Raw genomic sequence first — 22,069 nt, forward strand, 5'->3', positions numbered from 1 at the left:
GCAAATAAACACAAAAGTCGCCAGATTGACTTTCATTTCATTTTATTTAATTTCCCAGAGTCCAGAAGAACAATTGGCCAGTGTTTTCCAGGGAGTTCTAATTCAACTGTATCAACTGAGAACCAGCAGGGATTGAAAAGCACGTGAGAGGATGAGGTGCTGCAACTGCAATAACACAGTGAGGTGTCCTGTGGTGCTAAAAAATACTGTGATAGTGTAAAACTGTCTGGTGGTGTAACACTGTGATGGTGTAAAACTGTCTGATGGTGTAACACTGTAATGGTGTAAAACTGTCTGATGGTGTAACACTGTGATGGTGTAAACTGTCTGATGGTGTAACACTGTGATGGTGTAACACTGTGATGGTGTAAAACTGTCTGATGGTGTAACACTGTGATGGTGTAAAACTGTCTGATGGTGTAACACTGTAATGGTGTAAAACTGTCTGATGGTGTAACACTGTGATGGTGTAAACTGTCTGGTGGTGTAACATTGTGATGGTGTAAAACTGTCTGATGGTGTAACACTGTGATGGTCTAAAACTGGCTGATGGTGTAAAACTGTGATGGTGTAACACTGTGATGGTGTAAAACTGTCTGATGGTGTAACACTGTGAATGTGTAAAACTGTCTGATGGTGTAACACTGTGATGGTGTAAAACTGTCTGATGGTGTAACACTGTGATGGTGTAAAACTGTCTGATGGTGTAACACTGTGATGGTGTAAAACTGTCTGATGGTGTAACACTGTGATGGTGTAAAACTGTCTGATGGTGTAACACTGTGATGGTGTAAAACAGTCTGATGGTGTAACACTGTGATGGTGTAAAACTGTCTGATGGTGTAATACTGTGATGGTGTAAAACTGTCTGATGGTGTAACACTGTGATGGTGTAAAACTGTCTGATGGTGTAACACTGTGAATGTGTAAAACTGTCTGATGGTGTACAACAGTCTGATGGTGTAACACTGTCTGATGGTGTAAAACTGTCTGATGGTGTAACACTGTGATGGTGTAAAACTGTCTGATGGTGTAAAACTGTCTGATGGTGTAACACTGTGATAGTGTAAAACTGTCTGATGGTGTAAAACTGTCTGATGGTGTAACACTGTCTGATGGTGTAAAACTGTCTGATGGTGTAACACTGTGATGGTGTAACACTGTGATGGTGTAAAACAGTCTGATGGTGTAACACTGTAATGGTGTAAAACTGTCTGATGGTGTAACACTGTGATGGTGTAAACTGTCTGGTGGTGTAACATTATGATGGTGTAAAACTGTCTGATGGTGTAACACTGTGATGGTGTAAAACTGGCTGATGGTGTAACACTGTGATGGTGTAACACTGTGATGGTGTAAAACTGTCTGATGGTGTAACACTGTGATGGTGTAAAACTGTCTGATGGTGTAACACTGTAATGGTGTAAAACTGTCTGATGGTGTAACACTGTGATGGTGTAAACTGTCTGGTGGTGTAACATTGTGATGGTGTAAAACTGTCTGATGGTGTAACACTGTGATGGTCTAAAACTGGCTGATGGTGTAAAACTGTGATGGTGTAAAACTGTCTGATGGTGTAACACTGTGAATGTGTAAAACTGTCTGATGGTGTAACACTGTGATGGTGTAAAACTGTCTGATGGTGTAACACTGTGATGGTGTAAAACTGTCTGATGGTGTAACACTGTGATGGTGTAAAACTGTCTGATGGTGTAACACTGTGATGGTGTAAAACTGTCTGATGGTGTAACACTGTGATGGTGTAAAACAGTCTGATGGTGTACAACAGTCTGATGGTGTAAAACTGTCTGATGGTGTAAAACTGTCTGATGGTGTAACACTGTGATGGTGTAAAACTGTCTGATGGTGTAATACTGTGATGGTGTAAAACTGTCTGATGGTGTAACACTGTGATGGTGTAAAACTGTCTGATGGTGTAACACTGTGAATGTGTAAAACTGTCTGATGGTGTACAACAGTCTGATGGTGTAACACTGTCTGATGGTGTAAAACTGTCTGATGGTGTAACACTGTGATGGTGTAACACTGTGATGGTGTAAAACTGTCTGATGGTGTAAAACTGTCTGATGGTGTAACACTGTGATAGTGTAAAACTGTCTGATGGTGTAACACTGTAATGGTGTAAAACTGTCTGATGGTGTAACACTGTGATGGTGTAACACTGTGATGGTGTAAAACTGTCTGATGGTGTAACACTATATGATGGTGTAACACTGTGATGGTGTAAAACTGTCTGATGGTGTAACACTGTAATGGTGTAAAACTGTCTGATGGTGTAACACTGTGATGGTGTAAACTGTCTGGTGGTGTAACATTGTGATGGTGTAAAACTGTCTGATGGTGTAACACTGTGATGGTGTAAAACTGTCTGATGGTGTAACACTGTGATGGTGTAAAACTGTCTGATGGTGTAACACTGTAATGGTGTAAAACTGTCTGATGGTGTAACACTGTGATGGTGTAAACTGTCTGGTGGTGTAACACTGTAAATGTGTAAAACTGTCTGATGGTGTAACACTGTGATGGTGTAAAACTGTCTGATGGTGTAACACTGTGATGGTGTAAAACTGTCTGATGGTGTAACACTGTGATGGTGTAAAACTGTCTGATGGTGTAACACTGTGATGGTGTAAAACTGTCTGATGGTGTGACACTGTGATGGTGTAAAACTGTCTGATGATGTAAAACTGTCTGATGGTGTAAAACTGTCGTATGGTGTAACACTGTGATGGTGTAAAACTGTCTGATGGTGTAATACTGTGATGGTGTAAAACTGTCTGATGGTGTAACACTGTGATGGTGTAAAACTGTCTGATGGTGTAACACTGTGAATGTGTAAAACTGTATGATGGTGTAACACTGTCTGATGGTGTAAAACTGTCTGATGGTGTAACACTGTCTGATGGTGTAAAACTGTCTGATGGTGTAAAACTGTCTGATGGTGTAACACTGTCTGATGGTGTAAAACTGTCTGATGGTGTAACACTGTGATGGTGTAAAACTGTCTGATGGTGTAACACTATATGATGGTGTAACACTGTGTGATGGTGTAACACTGTCTGATGGTGTAACACTATATGATGGTGTAAAACTGTCTGATGGTGTAACACTATATGATGGTGTAACACTGTGTGATGGTCTAACACTGTCTGATGGTGTAACACTATATGATGGTGTAAAACTGTCTGATGGTGTAACACTGTGAGGGTGTAAAACTGTCTGATGGTGTAATACTGTGTGTGATGGTGTAAAACTGTCTGATGGTGTAACACTGTGATGGTGTAACACTGTGATGGTTTAAAACTGTCTGGTGGTGTAACATTATGATGGTGGAACACTATGTGATGGTGAAACACTGTATGATGGTGTAACAATATATGATGGTGTAACACTGTGGTGGCGTAATACTGTGTGTGATGGTGTAACACTGTGGTGGCGTAATACTGTGTGTGATGGTGTAATACTGTCTGATGGTGTAATACTGTGTGTGATGGTGTAACAATGTGATGGTGTAAAACTGTCTGATGGTGTAACACTGTGATGGTGTAAAACTGTCTGATGGTGTAACACTATATGATGGTGTAACACTGTGATGGTGTAACACTGTCTGATGGTGTAACACTATATGATGGTGTAACACTATATGATGGTGTAACATTGTGCGATGGTGTAATACTATATGATGGTGTAACACTGTGTGATGGTGTAATACTGTCTGATGGTGTAACACTGTGATGGTGTAAAACTGTCTGATGGTGTAATACTGTGTGATGGTGTAATACTGTCTGATGGTGTAACACTGTGTGATGGTGTAACACTATATGATGGTGTAACACTATATGATGGTGTAATACTGTGTGATGGTGTAATACTGTCTGATGGTGTAACACTGTGTGATGGTGTAACACTATATGATGGTGTAACACTGTGTGATGGTGTAATACTGTCTGATGGTGTAACACTGTGATGGTGTAAAACTGTCTGATGGTGTAATACTGTTTGATGGTGTAAAACTGTCTGGTGGTGTAACACTGTGTGATGGTGTAATACTGTGTGATGGTGTAAAACTGTCTGATGGTGTAACACTGTGTGATGGTGTAATACTGTCTGATGTTATAACACTGTGTGATGGTGTAATACTGTCTGATGGTGTAATACTGTGTGATGGTGTAATACTGCATGATGGTGTAACACTGTGTGATGGTGTAATACTGTCTGATGGTATAATACTGTCTGATGGTGTAACACTGTGATGGTGTAATACTGTGTGATGGTGTAACACTGTCTGATGGTGTAATGTGTTGTAATGTGTTGCAACCAGAGGAGCTGACAAACACACATACACACACCGCTGTGCTGTGGTTAGTTGGTTCCCACAGCTAATTGTGTCTGTTATGAATAATTCATTTTTAGAGGCCTGGCTGAGGCTTTGAGATGCATGAACATGAATTAATGATGGGCCAATAGAAAGTGTTTCTTACCATAAACTGACGGAGTGAATTAATTATAACATAGTCAGGTGTTACAGTTTTTTACAATCACGTTGGCACTAATTTTAGCACTAATTTTGGAACATTGATGTCATTTTTCAAAACTCTAGACACAACTGAAAACCAATAATCAAAATTTTTTTTTTTCAAAACTATAACACCAATTGCTTGGATACAATACACATAAAGCTAAGATAATTTCTTCATTGAACTAAAATCACCTGTTCAAAATGACACAACTTCAAATCAAAGTATTACCATTTCAAAATGCAATTCACACATTACATCTGAGATGACTGTCTATTCATTTAATTACAATGATCTAACTATCAATTGATACAACTGCTCAAAATGATAAGTGACTGTTGCATTACTCTTAATGCATAGTTTTATGGAAACTGACAAACAATATTCCATGTTTAGATCATGAAAGTTTCAGGATAACGAGATCCATTGACACCAATCACTGTGGAACATGAACCAATTGGACTACATTATCTATGGATGTAATATTTCATCATCATTCTTTATCAGACATTGTTTCTATGGTCCCATGTACCACTTTTCCAGGCCATGTTTTCAGATTTGACATTACTGTACACTCACCGGCCGCTTTATCAGGTACACCTATCTAGTACTGGGTAGGACACCCTTTTGCCTCCACAACAGCCTGAATTATTCACGGTGTTGTACGTTACAGTAAGAGATGCCCTTCTGCACACCACTGTTTTAAACAGCTGTTATTTGAGGATTTGTGGCCTTTCTGTTAGCTTGAGTGAGTCTGGACATTCTCCTCTGACCTCTCTCATTAACAAGGTGTTTTTGTCCACAGAACTGCCGCTCACTGAATGTGTTTTGTTTATCGCACCATTCTCTGTAAACTCTAGAGGTTGTAGTGCGTACAAATCCCAGGAGGGCAGCTGTTTCTGAGATGCTGGAATCACCATGTGTGGCATCAACAATCATACCACGGTCAAAGTTGCTTAAATTACGCATCTTGCCCGATCTAATGTTAGGTCGAACAACAACTAAAGCTCTCTACTCTATATACTCTATATATTGAGTTGCAGGCAGCCACATGATTCGCTGTTTGAATGTAACCTTCCTTGATGGGCTAAATCAGGTCTGTAGAGCTGATGGCGTGACCTAAGTCATTGTGTGGAATAATGTCAGGTTCCACCATGCTCAAATGGTGCAAGCATGGTTTCAGGCCCATCCACAATTTACCACCCTGTACTCACCCCCATACTCTCCTTTCCTAAAAATCCAAATGAAGAATTTTTCTCCACATGGGGGTGGAAGGTATATGATAAGCGCCCTCACGAACAAGCCGCCCTTCTCCAGGCCATGGATGACCCATGCAATGACATCACTGCAGACCAGTGTCAGGCCTGGATTCGCCATGCCCGAAGATTCTTCCCAAGATGTTTGGCTAATGAAAACATCCATTGTGATGTGGATGAGAACCTGTGGCCAAATCCACAAGAGAGTGTTGATGGAAATATAGAAGTACAGTAATCAATCTTTTGTTTTGCTTTTTACAGTAAGACAGGTGAGGAACACCGCAGTTGATGTTTTACAGTAAGCCAGGTGAGGAACACTGCAGTGATGTTTTACAGTAAGCCAGGTGAGGAACACCGCAGTGATGTTTTACAGTAAGCCAGGCGAGGAACACCGCAGTGATGTTTTACAGTAAGCCAGGTGAGGAACACCGCAGTGATGTTTTACAGTAAGCCAGGTGAGGAACACCACAGTGATGTTTTACAGTAAGCCAGGTGAGGAACACCGCAGTGATGTTTTACAGTAAGCCAGGTGAGGAACACCGCAGTGATGTTTTACAGTAAGCCAGGCGAGGAACACCGCAGTGATGTTTTACAGTAAGCCAGGTGAGGAACACCGCAGTGATGTTTTACAGTAAGCCAGGTGAGGAACACCGCAGTGATGTTTTACAGTAAGCCAGGTGAGGAACACCGCAGTGATGTTTTACAGTAAGCCAGGTGAGGAACACCACAGTGATGTTTTTCAGTAAGCCAGGTGAGGAACACCGCAGTGATGTTTTACAGTAAGCCAGGTGAGGAACACAGTGATGTTTTACAGTAAGCCAGGTGAGGAACACAGTGATGTTTTACAGTATTTGTATTTTTTTTGTAGCTAATTATTTTTGCTTTGATTCAAAGAAACCTATGAGTGATTTTATTGTATTTCATCAATAAATGTCATATTTTGTTCAATGATTCCACTGTGTCTGTAGTATTCTCTCTACTAGTCCTTTTACAGTGATGTATTTACGTTTAGTACCTTAAACAAAACATGTATCACTACAATATTTATTGATTGTACGAACAACTACACAGTGAAACTATCGGTATATTGTGTGTGGGTGATATAAATTAATGTTTCTGTGGTATTTCATGATAAATTAGTCATTTGAACCAATGACTCTGCAAGTGCAAGGTTTCTTTAAAGATATGAATGCACTATGCAATGTTTTGAACATTGGACAGCCTGTGTTACAAGTGATGACCGTTTTGAGTAATGTGTCTAGAGTTTTGAAAAATGACCACAAGGTTCTGAAATTAGTGCCAAAGGGATTGTGAAAAACTGTAACGTGTAAATGACACTGCCGAATTACACTGCTACAGGGAAAATCATGTCACACAGGTCTGTGTTTTGACATCACACTGCTACAGGGAAGATCATGCTACACAGGTCTGTGATTTGATACATAATACAGTTGTGGAAAAGACAGCTACAAATTTAAATAGGTTAGAATTGCTGCAATTTGAAAATGGCATGAGGCAAGTAGTGTTGTTAAACCCTTTTTTCTTCTCATCATTCTGTCTGTCTCTGTTTCTCTCTCGCTTTCTCTCTCTGTTTCTCTCTCTCTATCTCTCACTGTTTCTCTCTCTCTCACAGTTTCTCTCTGCCTCTGTCTCTCTCTCTCACTGTTTCTCTTTCTCCCTCTCTGTCTCTCTCTGCCTCTCTCTCTCACTGTTTCTCTCTCTCTCTCTCTCTCTCTCTCTCTCTCTCTCTCTCTGTTTCTCTATCTCTCTCTCTCTCACTGTTTCTCTTTCTCTCTCTCTGTCTCTCTCTCTCACTGTTTCTCTCTCTCTCACTTTTTCTCTCTCTCTCTCACTGTTTCTCTTTCTCTCTCACTGTTTCTCTCTCTCTCTCTCTCACTGTTTCTCTCTCTCCCTATCACTGTTTCTCTCTCTCTCTCCCTCTGTTTGTTATGGAAGGTTTGGGAATTGCTTCCTTTTATGTGGTTGTAGAATTTAACGGCTCTTTTCTGGATTTTGATCATTAGCGGGTATCGGCCTAATTCTGCTCTGCATCCATTATTTGGTGTTTTACGTTGTACACCGAGGATATTTTTTGCAGAATTCTGCCCGCAGAGTCTCAATTTGGTGTTTGTCCCATTTTGTTAATTATTGGTTGGTTTGCAGACCCCAAACCTCACAACCATAAACGGCAATGGTTTCTATAACTGATTCAAGTATTTTTTGCCAGATCTTAATTGGTATGTTGAATTTAATGTTCCTTTTAATGGCATGGAATGCCCTTCTTGCCTTGTCTCTTAGATAGTTTACAGCCTTGTGGAAGTTACCTGTGGCGCTGATGTTTAGGCCAAGGTTTTCGACTTTGTCAATCACCACATTCTTATCGGCAGTCTCAACAGCCTTGGTATCTCAAATGACTGCCTCGCCTGGTTCACCAACTATTTTTCAGACAGAGTTCAGTGTGTCATATCGGAGGGCCTATTGTTCGGACATCTGGCAGTCTCTATGGGGGTGCCACAGGGTTCAATTCTCAGGCCGACTCTTTTCTCTGTATACATCAATGATGTCGCTCTTGCTGCTGGTGATTCTCTGATCCACCTCTACGCAGACAACACCATTCTGTATACTTCTGGCCCTTCTTTGGACACTGTGTTAACTAACATCCAGACTAGCTTCAATGCCTTACAACTCTCCTTCCGTGGCCTCCAACTGCTCTTAAATGCAAGTAAAACTAAATGCATGCTCTTCAACCGATCGCTGCTCGCACCTGCCCGCCCGTCCAGCATCACTACTCTGGACGGTTCTGACTTAGAATATGTGGACAATTACAAATACCTAGGTGTCTGGTTAGACTGTAAACTCTCCTTCAAGACTCACATTAAGCATCTCCAATCCAAAATTAATTCTAGAATCGGCTTCCTATTTCGCAACAAAGCATCCTTCACTCATGCTGCCAAACACCCTCGAAAAACTGACTATCCTACCGATCCTTGACTTCGGCGATGTCATCTATAAAACAGCCTCCAACACTACTCAGAAAATTGGATTCAGTCTATCACAGTGCCATCCGTTTTGTCACAAAAGCCTCATATACTACCCACCACTGCGACCTGTATGCTCTCGTTGGCTGGCGCTCGCTTCATATTCGTCACCAAACCCACTGGGTCCATGTCATCTATAAGTCTTTGCTAGGTAAAGTCCCGCCTTATCTCAGCTCACTGGTCACCATAGCAGCACCCACCTGTAGCACTCACTCCAGCAGGTATATTTCACTGGTCACCCCCTGTAGAAAAGGCCCATGGTGTTGGTGGAATAATCCTTTAATTCATTACCACTTACTCAGCTGGGCCAGGGGCGCTTTAATTAGGTCAGGTGGAAATGTCCGACAGATCTCAACTCCATAAAAGGAGGAAATTGCCATCGCCTGATCTCGCTGCTTTCTCTTCCTTAACTCCGTCTGATCCAGACGTTCTGTGCGTCCATGAATCCACGTAAGTCCACCGACTCTGTTACCTTTCATCTGAACTATCTGTGGCGATCGGGGGAGTGGGCCATCAGTTATTGTTTATAGTTATTACCACGGAGCGCGGCTTGGAGCGCACGCTTCAAACATATTGTGTAATGTGAATTGTCAATGATCACGGCCCTACGGATCCTCATAGGCCAATTATGCAATCGATATGGTTAATATGTTATGAAATGAATTATATGGACACATGAAGACAATTGTAAGGGTGAAATGAGAAACGTCATTGTTTGCTAACTGATCGACTTTGCTACCAAACTAATGGGGATTATAGATTGAATAACCATTCACTGTTTGTATTCTTTCGTGATTTATGATAAATAGTTACAAGCCTAAATGACTCGCGGATGATTACTATTGACTTCTTAATTAACTGGATTGTTGACTTCCCTAATTATGTTAATCGAGAATGATTGTTATGATATCTTTGGGATGAGGAATTTGATCGGATACATGTTATTTGTTTCCTTTGTGATGCAGCACAGACTACTCAGTAAATATACCACTTTATGGTTAAAGGAATTCCTGCCTCAGTCTCATCCATTCCTCTGTCACCTGACACGTGACCTGTTCACCTTCACTGTCAGTCATCCTACCTGTCCAGCTACCCATACAGATTACACTAATCTTTCACCCCCAAAGTCTATTCCTCATTTGGCCACCTTTCTTTCCAGTTCTCTGCTGCCAATTACTGGAACGAATTGCAAAAATCACTGAAGCTGTAGACTCATATCTCCCTCACTAACTTTAAGCATCAGCTGTCAAAGCAGCTCACAGATCACTGCACCTGTACATAGCCCATCTGTAAATAGCCTATCCAACTACATCATCCCCATATTGTTTTTGTTTTTTTTGCTCCTTTGCACCCCAGTATCTCTACTTGTACATTCATCTTCTGAACATCTACCACTACAGTGTTTAATTGCTCAATTGTAATTACTCCGCCACTACGGCCAATTTATTGCCTTACTTCCCTAATCTTACCTTATTTACACACACTGTATATAGATTTTTTCCTATTGTGTTATTGACTGTACGTTTGTTTATTCCATGTGTAACTCTGTGTTGTTTTATGTCGCACTGCTTTGCTTTGTCTTGGGCAGGTCGCAGTTGTAAATGAGAATTTGTTCTCAACTGGCCTACCTGGTTAAACGAAGGTGAAATAAAAAAAATAAAAAAAGTGTTTGTAGTTCTATGTACAGTATATGTATAGTTTTTTTGTGAGCTCTAGGGCAACAATGTCTAGATGGAATTTGTATTTGTGGTCCTGGCGACTGGACCTTTTTTGGAACACCATTATTTTGGTCTTACTGCGATTTACTGTCAGGGCCCAGGTCTGGCAGAATCGGTGCAGAAGATCTAGGTGCAGCTGTAGGCCCTCCTTGGTTGGTGACCGAAGCACCAGATCATCAGCAAACAGAAGACATTTGACTTCAGATTCTAGTAGGGTGAGGCCGGTTGCTGCAGACTGTCCTAGTGCCCTCACCAATTAGTTGATATACATGTTGAAGAGGGTGGGGCTTTAGCTGGATCCCTGTCTCACCCCACGGCCGTGTTGGAAGAAGTTTTTTGCCAATTTTAAACGCACACTTGTTTGTGTACATGGATTTTATAATGTTGTATGTTTTTCCCCCAACACCACTTTCCATCAGTTTGCATAGCAGACCCTCATGACAAATTGAGTCGAAGGCTTTTTTGAAATCAACCAAGCATGAGAAGACTTTGCCTTTGTTTTGATTTGTTTGTTTGTCAATTAGGGTGTGCAGGGTGAATACGTGGTCTGTCACACGATAATTGGGTAAAATCCAATTGACATTTGCTCAGTACATTGCTTTCACTGAGGAAATGTACGAGTCTGCTGTTAATGATAACGCATATCATTTTCCCAAGGTTGCTGTTGACGCATATCCAACGGTAGTTATTGGGGTCAAATTTGTCTCCACTTTTGTAGATTGGGCTGATCAGTCCTTGAGTCCAAATAATGGGGAAGATGCCAGAGCTAAGGATGATGTTAAAGAGTTTTAGTATAGCCAATTGGAAATCTCACTCTCTCTCTTGCTCTCTCTCTCTCATTCTGTCAGTCTCTGAGCTAAGGGCAGGATTCAATCATTATCACACAAGTATTGCCAAAGATCCGTGTCATAGCTTTATTGAAATTTAAAGGCAATGTTCCCTCGTTCGCAGAGATTGCATTCAAGGTAAACAGAAATTACCTTTACATTTTAACACCAATCTTTTCTGCAATAGTTCCCATGATAGGGATTGAATCCAGCCATAACGGTAGATTCAGGACAAGTTGAGATCTCTTCAGATCAAAGAGCTGAGAAAAATACATATCTCACAGTCAGGAGAGGACAGGCTGGAAGTAGAGGAAGGGGTGGTGGCAGAAATCCAGAAGCAAACTCACATCAGCCTGAGCCAAGAGGCCTAACTTTACAAAAGGCAAAAAGATTCCGCTGCAGAGTGAAGACTCTTCAGAGTGCAGAGTGAAGCTTTCTCCAAGGCAATTTAGATAGATAAGGGCCAGAGCCAGTGCTATGTGAGGAAATAACAGCCTTACCTGGAAATGCCCTCTGGCTCTGCACAGTGGAGGTCTGAAGCTTAGACGGGAGCCAGGGCCAGACAGGTAAGGCTGTACCATTACCTGTCAACCCCAGACAGACAAACCCTGGTATGTGGATGTCACCTCTCCCCGGCTGTGCAGCCTATAACTCTCACCTGAACTAGCATAAATTGTGAGACGAGCCTCACATGCTGAGCAAACCAGACACGTGCATGTGTCCGTTTGCTCCATCGTCGAACACATTGAATGTACTAGATGGAGCAGCAGTATGGAGGTACCAGAAGCGATCAGGACACGCAGGTTGAAATATCAAAACACACTCTGAACCAATTATATTAATTTGGGGACAGGGTCAAAAGCATGAAACATTTATGGCAATTTAGCTCGCTAGCTTGCTGTTGCTAGCTAGTTCGTCCTGGGATATAAACATTGGGTTGTTATTTTACCTGAAATGCACAAGGTCCTCTACACCGAAAATTCATCCACAGATAAAACGATTAAACCAAATCTGTTTCTCATCATCTCTCCTCCTTCCTTCGGGCTTCTGTTTCTTCTTTGGACATATGCTGGTTGGCAACCAACTTTACCACATTACTACAACCGACAGGAGTGTGGACCTAAGTTCATCTTTAAATCACCCACGTGGGTATATGCTCCTAAAAACCAATGAGAAGATGGGAGAGGACGGACTTCTATGTTAGCGCCTAGCCACGCAGACGCTCGCGAGCAGTGTGGGTGCAATGATTGAATAACATGTACATGTACATTTATTTTGCAACGAAACGTATGTCAGCCTTCTCTTTAACCTTATAACAAGAAAGCCTTCTCTCTAACTAAAAAATAGTGAACAAAAAATATAAATGCAACATGTAAAGTATTGGTTAGGGCTGGGCGATAAATCTATATCAATAATTAGAGGTAATTACTTCCCTCAATAACGATATAAAAACATTTAGATTCATTTTCGATAATGTCGATATAGAATAATAATTAGTTACAGCAGTCTATTTCACCTCTGACGCAGCAGGAACGTGCAGAGAAGTAACAATATGCACATGGAGAGGTACACGCCCACTAAAAACCACTTAGCACCTCGAGTGATGGAGTAGCCACTATTAACCACGAAAAATGAGTGATGTCGGCAAAAACAGTGGCAGTGATAGCCATGGAGAAGGAGCAGCTTCACATGAAGAAATGATTGATAAAAAGGGTTCAACTGTTTCAGTAATTTGGAAGTGGTTTGGCTTTTTGAAGTCAGACAAAGAGCAGAGCAATGTTCGGTCCAAATTGTGCCGTAGACAGGTGGCTACGAAGTCTGGTAATACGACAAAATCACTCTTTGGAACATGCAGGAAATTTGAGTTTGCGCCACGGTATTGATAAAACGCCCATCAAGCACCAGCCAATCTAGGGATGGTGCATCAAAAAGACAACGACATCACAAATGCTATTACGCATTGCATTGCTAAGGACATGCTACCAATTAGCACAGTCGAAAAGGAAGGTTTCAAGAGGCTTATAAATGTAATTGACCCCAGGTACGTGCTCCCTGGCCGTAAACATGGAACAATTTTCCTTAAATATCATTTTATTTGTAGCTCACATAATTTAAAAGAATGGGAACCTTTATTTATCTAGGAATGTCAGTTAAGGACAACTTCTTATTTACAATGACAGCCTATCAGGGAACAGTGGGTTAACTGCCTTGTTCAGTGGAAGAACAACAGTTCTTTACCTTGTCAGCACAGGGATTTGACCTAGCAACCTTTAGTTGTTGGACCAACTCACTAACAACTAGGCTTGCTTTTTGTTCAGGCATTAGGCATTCTTGAGTCTGAAGCAGATATGCACCTTTTAAACATTATTTGATTAATATCGTGATAATTATTGTTATCGAATGAAAAAAATATATAGATATCGTAATAATTTATTTGCCATATCGCCCAGCCCTACTACTGGTCCCATGTTCCCATGTTCCCAGTGGTTAAATCATTGGGCCAGTAAACAAAAGGTTGCTAGGTACCCGAGATGACAGAACAAAAATCTGTTGTTCTGAACCAGGAAATTAACACTCTGTTCTTAGGCTGTCATTGTAAATAAGAATGTGTTCTTAACTGATTTCCCTAGTTAAATAGAAATAATGACCTGAAATAAAAGATCACCAACATTTTCCATATGCACCAAAAGTGTATTTCTCTCAAATTTTGTGCACAAATTTGTTTCCTGGCATGCTGACTGCAGGACTTTCCACAAGAGCTGTTGCCAGATAATTTAATGTTAATTTCTCTAGCATAAGACGCCTCCAACATCATTTTAGAGAATTTGTCAGTAGGTCCAACCGGCCTCACAACTGCAGACCATGAGTAACCATGCCAGCCCAGGACTTCAACATCCGGTTTCTTCACCTACGGGATTGCCTGAAACCAGCCACCCGGAGAGCTGATGAAACTGAGGAGTATTGCTGTTTGTAATAAGCTCCTTTTGTGGTGAAAAACTCATTCTGATTGGCTGGGCCTTGCTCCGCAGTGGGTGGGCCAGTCTCCCAAGTGGGTGGGCTTATGCCCTCCCAGGCCCACCCATGGCTGCGCCCCTGCCCAGTCACCTGAAATCAAAAGATTAGGGCCTAATTTATTGATTTCAGTAGACTGATTTCCTTATGTGAACTATAACTCAGTAAAATCATTGAAATTGTTGCCTGTTGCGTTTATATTTTTTTGTTCAGTATACATTGGAACATTGTGGTCTGCAGGCAACCTGGACTTAAAGACTAGGCATATCATAGTATATGTAAATGTATGACTCTCCAGTTAATATGATATGTTACGTTTTGGTTTGGTTACACAAGACAGAATGTTACTTAAGCCAAGAACTAAGCAAGACAAGTCGGTCAAGGAGGATGAGTGTGTCTATGACGCAAACGTCTAGAAACCCAAAGGTTGTGCGTTTGAATCTCATCAAAGATAACTTTAGCAACTTGTCACGCCCTGACCGTAGAGAGCCTTTTAATGTCTATATTTGGTTTGGTCAGGGTGTGATTTGGGGTGGGCATTCTATGTTTCGTTTTCTATGATTTGGTGTTTCCACGATTTGGCCGGGTATGGTTCTCAATCAGGGACAGCTGTCTATCGTTGTCTCTGATTGGGAATCATACTTAGGTAGCCCTTTTTCCCCTCCTTTCCTTGTGGGAAGTTTAGGGCATATAGTCTTTAGCTTCAAGGTTTGGTTTTGTAGTGTTTATTGTCTTTGTCTGCGTCATATAAATGAAAGAATATGTACGCACACCACGCTGCACCTTGGTCCTCCTCCTTCAACAGCCGTGACACAACTACTTAACTTTAGCCACTAACACTAGACTTAAACTTAACCTGAACCTCTAACCCTACCCCTAGCCTAGCTAATGTCAGCCACACCAAAGTTGAATTCGTAACATATCAAACATATTGCAAATTCGTAACATTTTGTAATTCTTAAGATATCATATGAATGTGTCCATAAATGAATACATAGCATACCAAAACGCTACATATCATACTAAATGGAGGGAGACAAATTGACTATTACTATGTTACGTTGACCCCTGAGTTCAGGTTGCTGTAGGCTATAGCAGCTGTGAGAAGACTCTACTCTAACCTGAACAATAATACATTCTAGGGCAAAGATGTCTTATTTAGCTTCCCTATGAGGCCTTCTCTAACTAGAATACATTGTGGGATGAGATGTCAGATACAGGGCTCTTGCTGTGTACAGCCTCCACATCCTTCTCTCTAACTAGAATACATTGTGGGATGAGATGTCAGATACAGGGCTCTTGCTGTGTACAGCCTCCACTTCCTTCTCTAACTTTAACAACAATACATTGTGGGATGAGATGTCAGATACAGGGCTCTTGCTGTGTACAGCCTCCACTTCCTTCTCTCTAACTTTAACAACAATACATTGTGGGGTGAGATTTGGAGATGTGGGAGAAAGAATCCGACTTGGAATAATATTAGAGTAATGTGGTGTAAAGCCTGGTTCTAGGAGGGGTAATGTGGTGTAAAGCCTGGTTCTAGGAGGGGTAATGTGGTGTAAAGCCTGGTTCTAGGAGGGGTAATGTGGTGTAAAGCCTGGTTCTAGGAGGGGTAACGTAATGTGGTGTAAAGCCTGGTTCTAGGAGGGGTAATGTGGTGTAAAGCCTGGTTCTAGGAGGTAATGTGGTGTAAAGCCTGGTTCTAGGAGGAGTAATGTGGTGTAAAGCCTGGTTCTAGGAGGGGTAATGTTGTGTAAAGCCTGGTTCTAGGAAAGGTAAGGTAATGTGGTGTAAAGCCTGGTTCTAGGAGGGGTAACGTAATGATGTAAAGCCTGGTTCTACGAGGGGTAAGGTAATGTGATGTAAAGCCTGGTTCTAGGAGGGGTAAGGTAATGTGGTATAAAGCCTGGTTCTAGGAGGGGTAACGTAATGTGATGTAAAGCCTGGTTCTAGGAGGGGTAACGTAATGTGATGTAAAGCCTGGTTCTAGGAGAGGTAATGTGGTGTAAAGCCTGGTTCTAGGAGGGGTAAGGTAATGTGATGTAAAGCCTGGTTCTAGGAGGGGTAACGTAATGTGGTGTAAAGCCTGGTTCTAGGAGGGGTAAGGTAATGTGGTGTAAAGCCTGGTTCTAGGAGAGGTAATGTGGTGTAAAGCCTGGTTCTAGGAGGGGTAACGTAATGTGGTGTAAAGCCTGATTATAGAAGACGTAAGGTAATGTGGTGTAAAGCCTGGTTCTAGGAGGGGTAAGGTAATGTGGTGTAAAGCCTGGTTCTAGGCGGGGTAAGGTAATGTGATGTAAAGCCTGGTTCTAGGAGGGTTAAGGTAATGTGATGTAAAGCCTGGTTCTAGGAGGGGTAAGGTAATGTGGTGTAAAGCCTGGTTCTAGGAGGGGTAACGTAATGATGTAAAGCCTGGTTCTAGGAGGGGTAACGTAATGTGGTGTAAAGCCTGGTTCTAGGAGGGGTAAGGTAATGTGGTGTAAAGCCTGGTTCTAGGAGAGGTAAGGTAATGTGGTGTAAAGCCTGGTTCTAGGAGGGGTAACGTAATGTGATGTAAAGCCTGGTTCTAGGAGGGGTAAGGTAATGTGGTGTAAAGCCTGGTTCTAGGAGGGGTAAGGTAATGTGGTGTAAAGCCTGGTTCTAGGAGAGGTAAGGTAATGTGATGTAAAGCCGAGTTCTAGGAGAGGTAAGGTAATGTGGTGTAAAGCCTGGTTCTAGGAGGGGTAACATAATGATGTAAAGCCTGGTTCTAGGAGGGGTAACGTAATGTGGTGTAAAGCCTGGTTCTAGGAGGGGTAACATAATGTGGTGTAAAGTCTGGTTCTAGGAGGGGTAACGTAATGTGTGTCTGAACCACGGGGAACCACAGGGAGTGTGTACCAGGAATACTGCATAAGCAATATAATACTTATTAAACTGCTACATCAACATGCATTATAGTTAAGCAATAAGGCCTGAGGCAGTTTGGTATACAGTCAATAAAACACGGCTAAGGGCTGTTCTGTATACAGCCATTAGCTCAAACCACCCAGTTTATAATTAAGCACTAAGGCTTACGAGGTGGTGTGGTATGTAGCCAATATACCACAACGAAGGGCTGTTCTGTATACAGCCATTAGCTCAAACCAACCCAGTTAATAATACTTATTAAAACATTACACCAACATGCATTATAACTGTCAGCTCACTAGATGATATGGAATAGCTAATGGGGTAATTATACATTACAATTGTCTCATATATTATTTATTAACGCAAGTATTCTGCACATCCATCTTGGGGTCTGGAAGGTAATCTAATCTCGGTACAAATGTAGGTGATTGACAAACATAGCCCAACCTACTGGACAACAAACTGGAGACCGAAAGACAACTTACTGCAATCAAAACTAGCTTAGTGTACTGTAGGTAGCACTTTCCTTAATTCAGAGAACGAACAACAATAGTGTCTACATATTGCATTCCTCATCCTTCAAGGTAATTACTATGGAGGTACTAGATGGACCAGTAGTATGGAGGTACTAGATGGAGCAGTAGTATGGAGGTAATAGATGATGGAGTAGTATGGAGTTACTAGATGGAGCAGTAGTATGGAGGTACTAAAAGGAGGACTAGCACAGAAGAACTAGACGGAGCAGTAGAACATAATAGATGGAGCAGTAGTATGGAAGTACTAGATGGAGCAGTAGTATGGAGATACTAGATGGAGCAGTAGTATGGAGGTAATAGATGGAGCAGTAGTATGGAGGTAATAGATGGAGCAGTAGTATGGAGATACTAGATGGAGCAGTAGTATGGAGGTAATAGATGGAGCAGTAGTATGGAGATACTAGATGGAGCAGTGGAACAGAAGTACTAGATGGAGCAGTAGAACAGAAGTACTAGATGGAGCAGTGGTATGTAGGTACTAGATGGAGCAGTAGAACATAATAGATGGAGCAGTAGTATGGAAGTACTAGATGGAGCAGTAGAACATAATAGATGGACCAGTAGTATGGAGGTACTAGATGGAGCAGTAGTATGGAGGTAATAGATGATGGAGTAGTATGGAGTTACTAGATGGAGCAGTAGTATGGAGGTACTAAAAGGAGGACTAGCACAGAAGAACTAGACGGAGCAGTAGAACATAATAGATGGAGCAGTAGTATGGAAGTACTAGATGGAGCAGTAGTATGGAGATACTAGATGGAGCAGTAGTATGGAGGTAATAGATGGAGCAGTAGTATGAAGGTACTAGATGGAGCAGTAGTATGGAGGTACCAGATGGAGCAGTAGTATGGAGATACTAGATGGAGCAGTGGAACAGAAGTACTAGATGGAGCAGTAGAACAGAAGTACTAGATGGAGCAGTGGTATGTAGGTACTAGATGGAGCAGTAGAACAGAAGTACTAGATGGAGCAGTAGAACAGAAGTACTAGATGGAGCAGTGGTATGTAGGTACTAGATGGAGCAGTAGAACAGAAGTACTAGATGGAGCAGTGGTATGTAGGTACTAGATGGAGCAGTAGACAAGAAGTACTAGATGGAGCAGTAGACAGAAGTACAGTACAGTTCCTCCTAAGTTATAGCGTAACTACAATAGTGGGAGGTGGAGAGGCAATGGGACAGGCTATGGAGAGGCAACGGGACAGGCTATGGAGAGGCAACGGGACAGGCTATGGAGAGGCAACGAGACAGGCTATTGAGAGGCAACGGGACAGGCTATGGAGAGGCAACGGGACAGGCTATGGAGAGGCAACGGGACAGGCTATGGAGAGGCGACGGGACAGGCTATGGAGAGGCAACGGTACAGGCTATGGAGAGGCAACGGGACAGGCTATGGAGAGGCAATGGGACAGGCTATGGAGAGGCAACGGGACAGGCTATGGAGAGGCAACGGGACAGGCTATTGAGAGGCAATAAGACAGGCTATGGAGAGGCAACGGGACAGGCTATGGAGAGGCAACGGGACAGGCTATGGAGAGGCAATGGGACAGTCTATGGAGAGGCAACGGGACAGGCTATGGAGAGGCAACGGGACAGGCTATGGAGAGGCAACGGGACAGGCTATGGAGAGGCAACGGGACAGGCTATGGAGAGGCAACGGGACAGGCTATGGAGAGGCAATGGGACAGTCTATGGAGAGGCAACGGGACAGGCTATGGAGAGGCAACGGGACAGGCTATGGAGAGGCAATGGGACAGGCTATGGAGAGGCAACGGGACAGGCTATGGAGAGGCAACGGGACAGGCTATGGAGAGGCAACGGGACAGGCTATGGAGAGGCAACGTGACAGGCTATGGAGAGGCAATGGGACAGGCTATGGAGAGGCAACGGGACAGGCTATGGAGAGGCAACGAGACAGGCTATGGAGAGGCAACGGGACAGGCTATGGAGAGGCAACATGACAGGCTATGGAGAGGCAATGGGACAGGCTATGGAGAGGCAACGTGACAGGCTATGGAGAGGCAACGTGACAGCCGATAGACAGCTAGGAGAGTTCATCCTACAGAATGAGGAATGTGAGATGAAGGCTGACAGAAAGGACCGTTACTCCTCCCACAGAAGGCTGACAGAAACGTCCTCGCCTCCTCCCACAGAAGGCTGACAGAAAGGTCCCTTCCTCCTCACACAGAAGGTTGACAGACAGGACCGTTCCTCCTCCCACAGAAGGCTGACAGACAGGACCGTTCCTCCTCCCACAGAAGGCTGACAGAAAGGTCCGTTCCTCCTCCCACAGTAGGCTGACAGAAACGTCCGTTCCTCCTCCCACAGAAGGCTGACAGACAGGACCGTTCCTCCTCCCACAGTAGGCTGACAGAAACGTCCGTTCCTCATCCCACAGTAGGCTGACAGAAACGTCCGTTCCTCCTCCCACAGAAGGCTAAACGAAAGGACCGTTCCTCCTCCCACAGAAGGCGGAGTAATGTGATTACATGCGGGGAGACAGTGAGGAGAGGAGAGCTCCGACCGTATCTACTATCTCAACACGAGGAGGACAAAAAAACATATTTGATGAGAGAGGGGCCAACACCAACGCTTAGCTCTATCATCTCTACACAGCTTGACTCTCTGCCTCACAAAGCCAGTATGCCCTGAGCCAAATATCAGGCCCGATATCTCTTCAAAAAGATAGGTTTAGTGTCTGCTGCACCCTGAGCTTGTTAGCTGTTAGCGGGTGGCAGGTTACCTGATAACAACAAAGAGAGAAACAGAGAGAGATGAAGCTTCACAGACATACACAGTGAGGGAAGGAGATTCTTGACTCAAAAGCAAGATTTTGGGCTTTTATAAGTGCTATAGAGCAGTGGTGTACATTTTTGTCAAATGCACATCATTTAATTGGTTCCATTGCGCCAAGCAGGCAAGCTCAATGTCACGCCCTGGCCTTAGTTATCTTTGTTTTCTTTATTATTTTGGTTAGGCCAGGGTGTGACATGGGTGATTTATGTGTTTTGACTTGTCTATGGGTTTTTGTAGATTTATGGGGTTGTGTTCAGTGTGGTTGTCTAGGTAAGTCTATGGTTGCCTGGATTGGTTCTCAATCAGAGGCAGGTGTTTATCGTTGTCTCTGATTGGGAGCCATATTTAGGCAGCCATATTCTTTGGGTATTTTGTGGGTGGTTGTTTCCTGTCTTTGTGTTTTCTGCACCAGTTAGGACTGTTTCGGTTTTCACGTTTATTTGTTTTGTAGTTAGTTCATGTTAAGTGTCTCTTATTAAAGAACCATGAACTATAACCACGCTGCGTTTTGGTCCGCCTCTCCTTCCCAGGAAGAAAGCTGTGACACTCAATCAAGCACTGCAAAATATTATAAGTCATATTGTTTGAACCTTGGACCACATTCAGCAGGACGCAACGTTTTGGAAGGTTCAGATAGAAATATGCTATGTAGAACAAGCATTCCTCTTCCAAATGTAGAATAAGGAATCACGTCGGCTCTATGGAATTTCTGTCTACAACGCTCAAGAACGTGTTGCAACTGAACGTGGCTCACATCTGCCATCCAAGTATACAGCAGTACAGAGCAGTCTATAAAGACATGTCTCTGAACTCACTGCACCTCCTGCTGAAATTCGGCCCCAATTAAGACACTCTGCCCTGGGTCAAGGGTAAGGCCAGGTTACTGGCAGAACCGGAGAGATTCTGACACTGACGCTAATCTTTATCGATACGTGTAGCAATCGCCATAATGGCCAATTGCCCAGAGCAAAAATATGTCCTAAGCCAAGCAATGAATATTCACAAGACAATCAATAGAGACTAGAATGATTGTCACGAGCAGCATTTACCTGGAGACAGACAGGGCTGGACCAGAACAGAGTTCTGCTGAGTCTGAGTATTCCAGAACAATTAGAATAAGAGTGTTCCACAAGCTTGATTCTAAAATGTTATGGAGAGGAAAGGAGAGGCCGCTTGATTGAGCTACTGATGCTGGTCAGACAGTCATTCTCCATGCTGACAACTTTAAGAGTCAAGAGACTCAGAATTGTATTGGAGAGCAATTGAGAGTAGTTTGATTGTTTCTAGATTGTTGTGGAAAGCAAGAGAGAGAGTGAAAGCGAGATAGAGACAGAGAGAGTTGTTCTGCTTCTTACCTCTCGCCACTGTTTGGTCTCCACCCCCTGAGTGTACAACACCACCACTGGAAAGAGAGGTAGAGGGAGAGAGAGGGGGGGGAGGACAGAGAGGGAGAGAGAG

The 22,069-nt window shown here is 42.8% G+C and overlaps 1 protein-coding gene across 2 annotated transcripts in view; it reads right to left on the reverse strand.

The window, feature by feature from the left end:
* Positions 1-22,069, reverse strand: part of LOC139368978 (copine-5-like) — a 185,444-nt gene that overhangs the window by 121,090 nt on the left and 42,285 nt on the right. For both annotated transcript variants that reach the window (XM_071108513.1, XM_071108512.1), the window contains exon 3: positions 21,967-22,013. In XM_071108513.1, the coding sequence (XP_070964614.1) occupies positions 21,967-22,013 (47 nt within the window). The remainder of the gene's footprint in view (positions 1-21,966; positions 22,014-22,069) is intronic.

Source organism: Oncorhynchus clarkii, chromosome 16 (genome assembly GCF_045791955.1).
Source record: "Oncorhynchus clarkii lewisi isolate Uvic-CL-2024 chromosome 16, UVic_Ocla_1.0, whole genome shotgun sequence".
Taxonomy (NCBI): domain Eukaryota; kingdom Metazoa; phylum Chordata; class Actinopteri; order Salmoniformes; family Salmonidae; genus Oncorhynchus; species Oncorhynchus clarkii.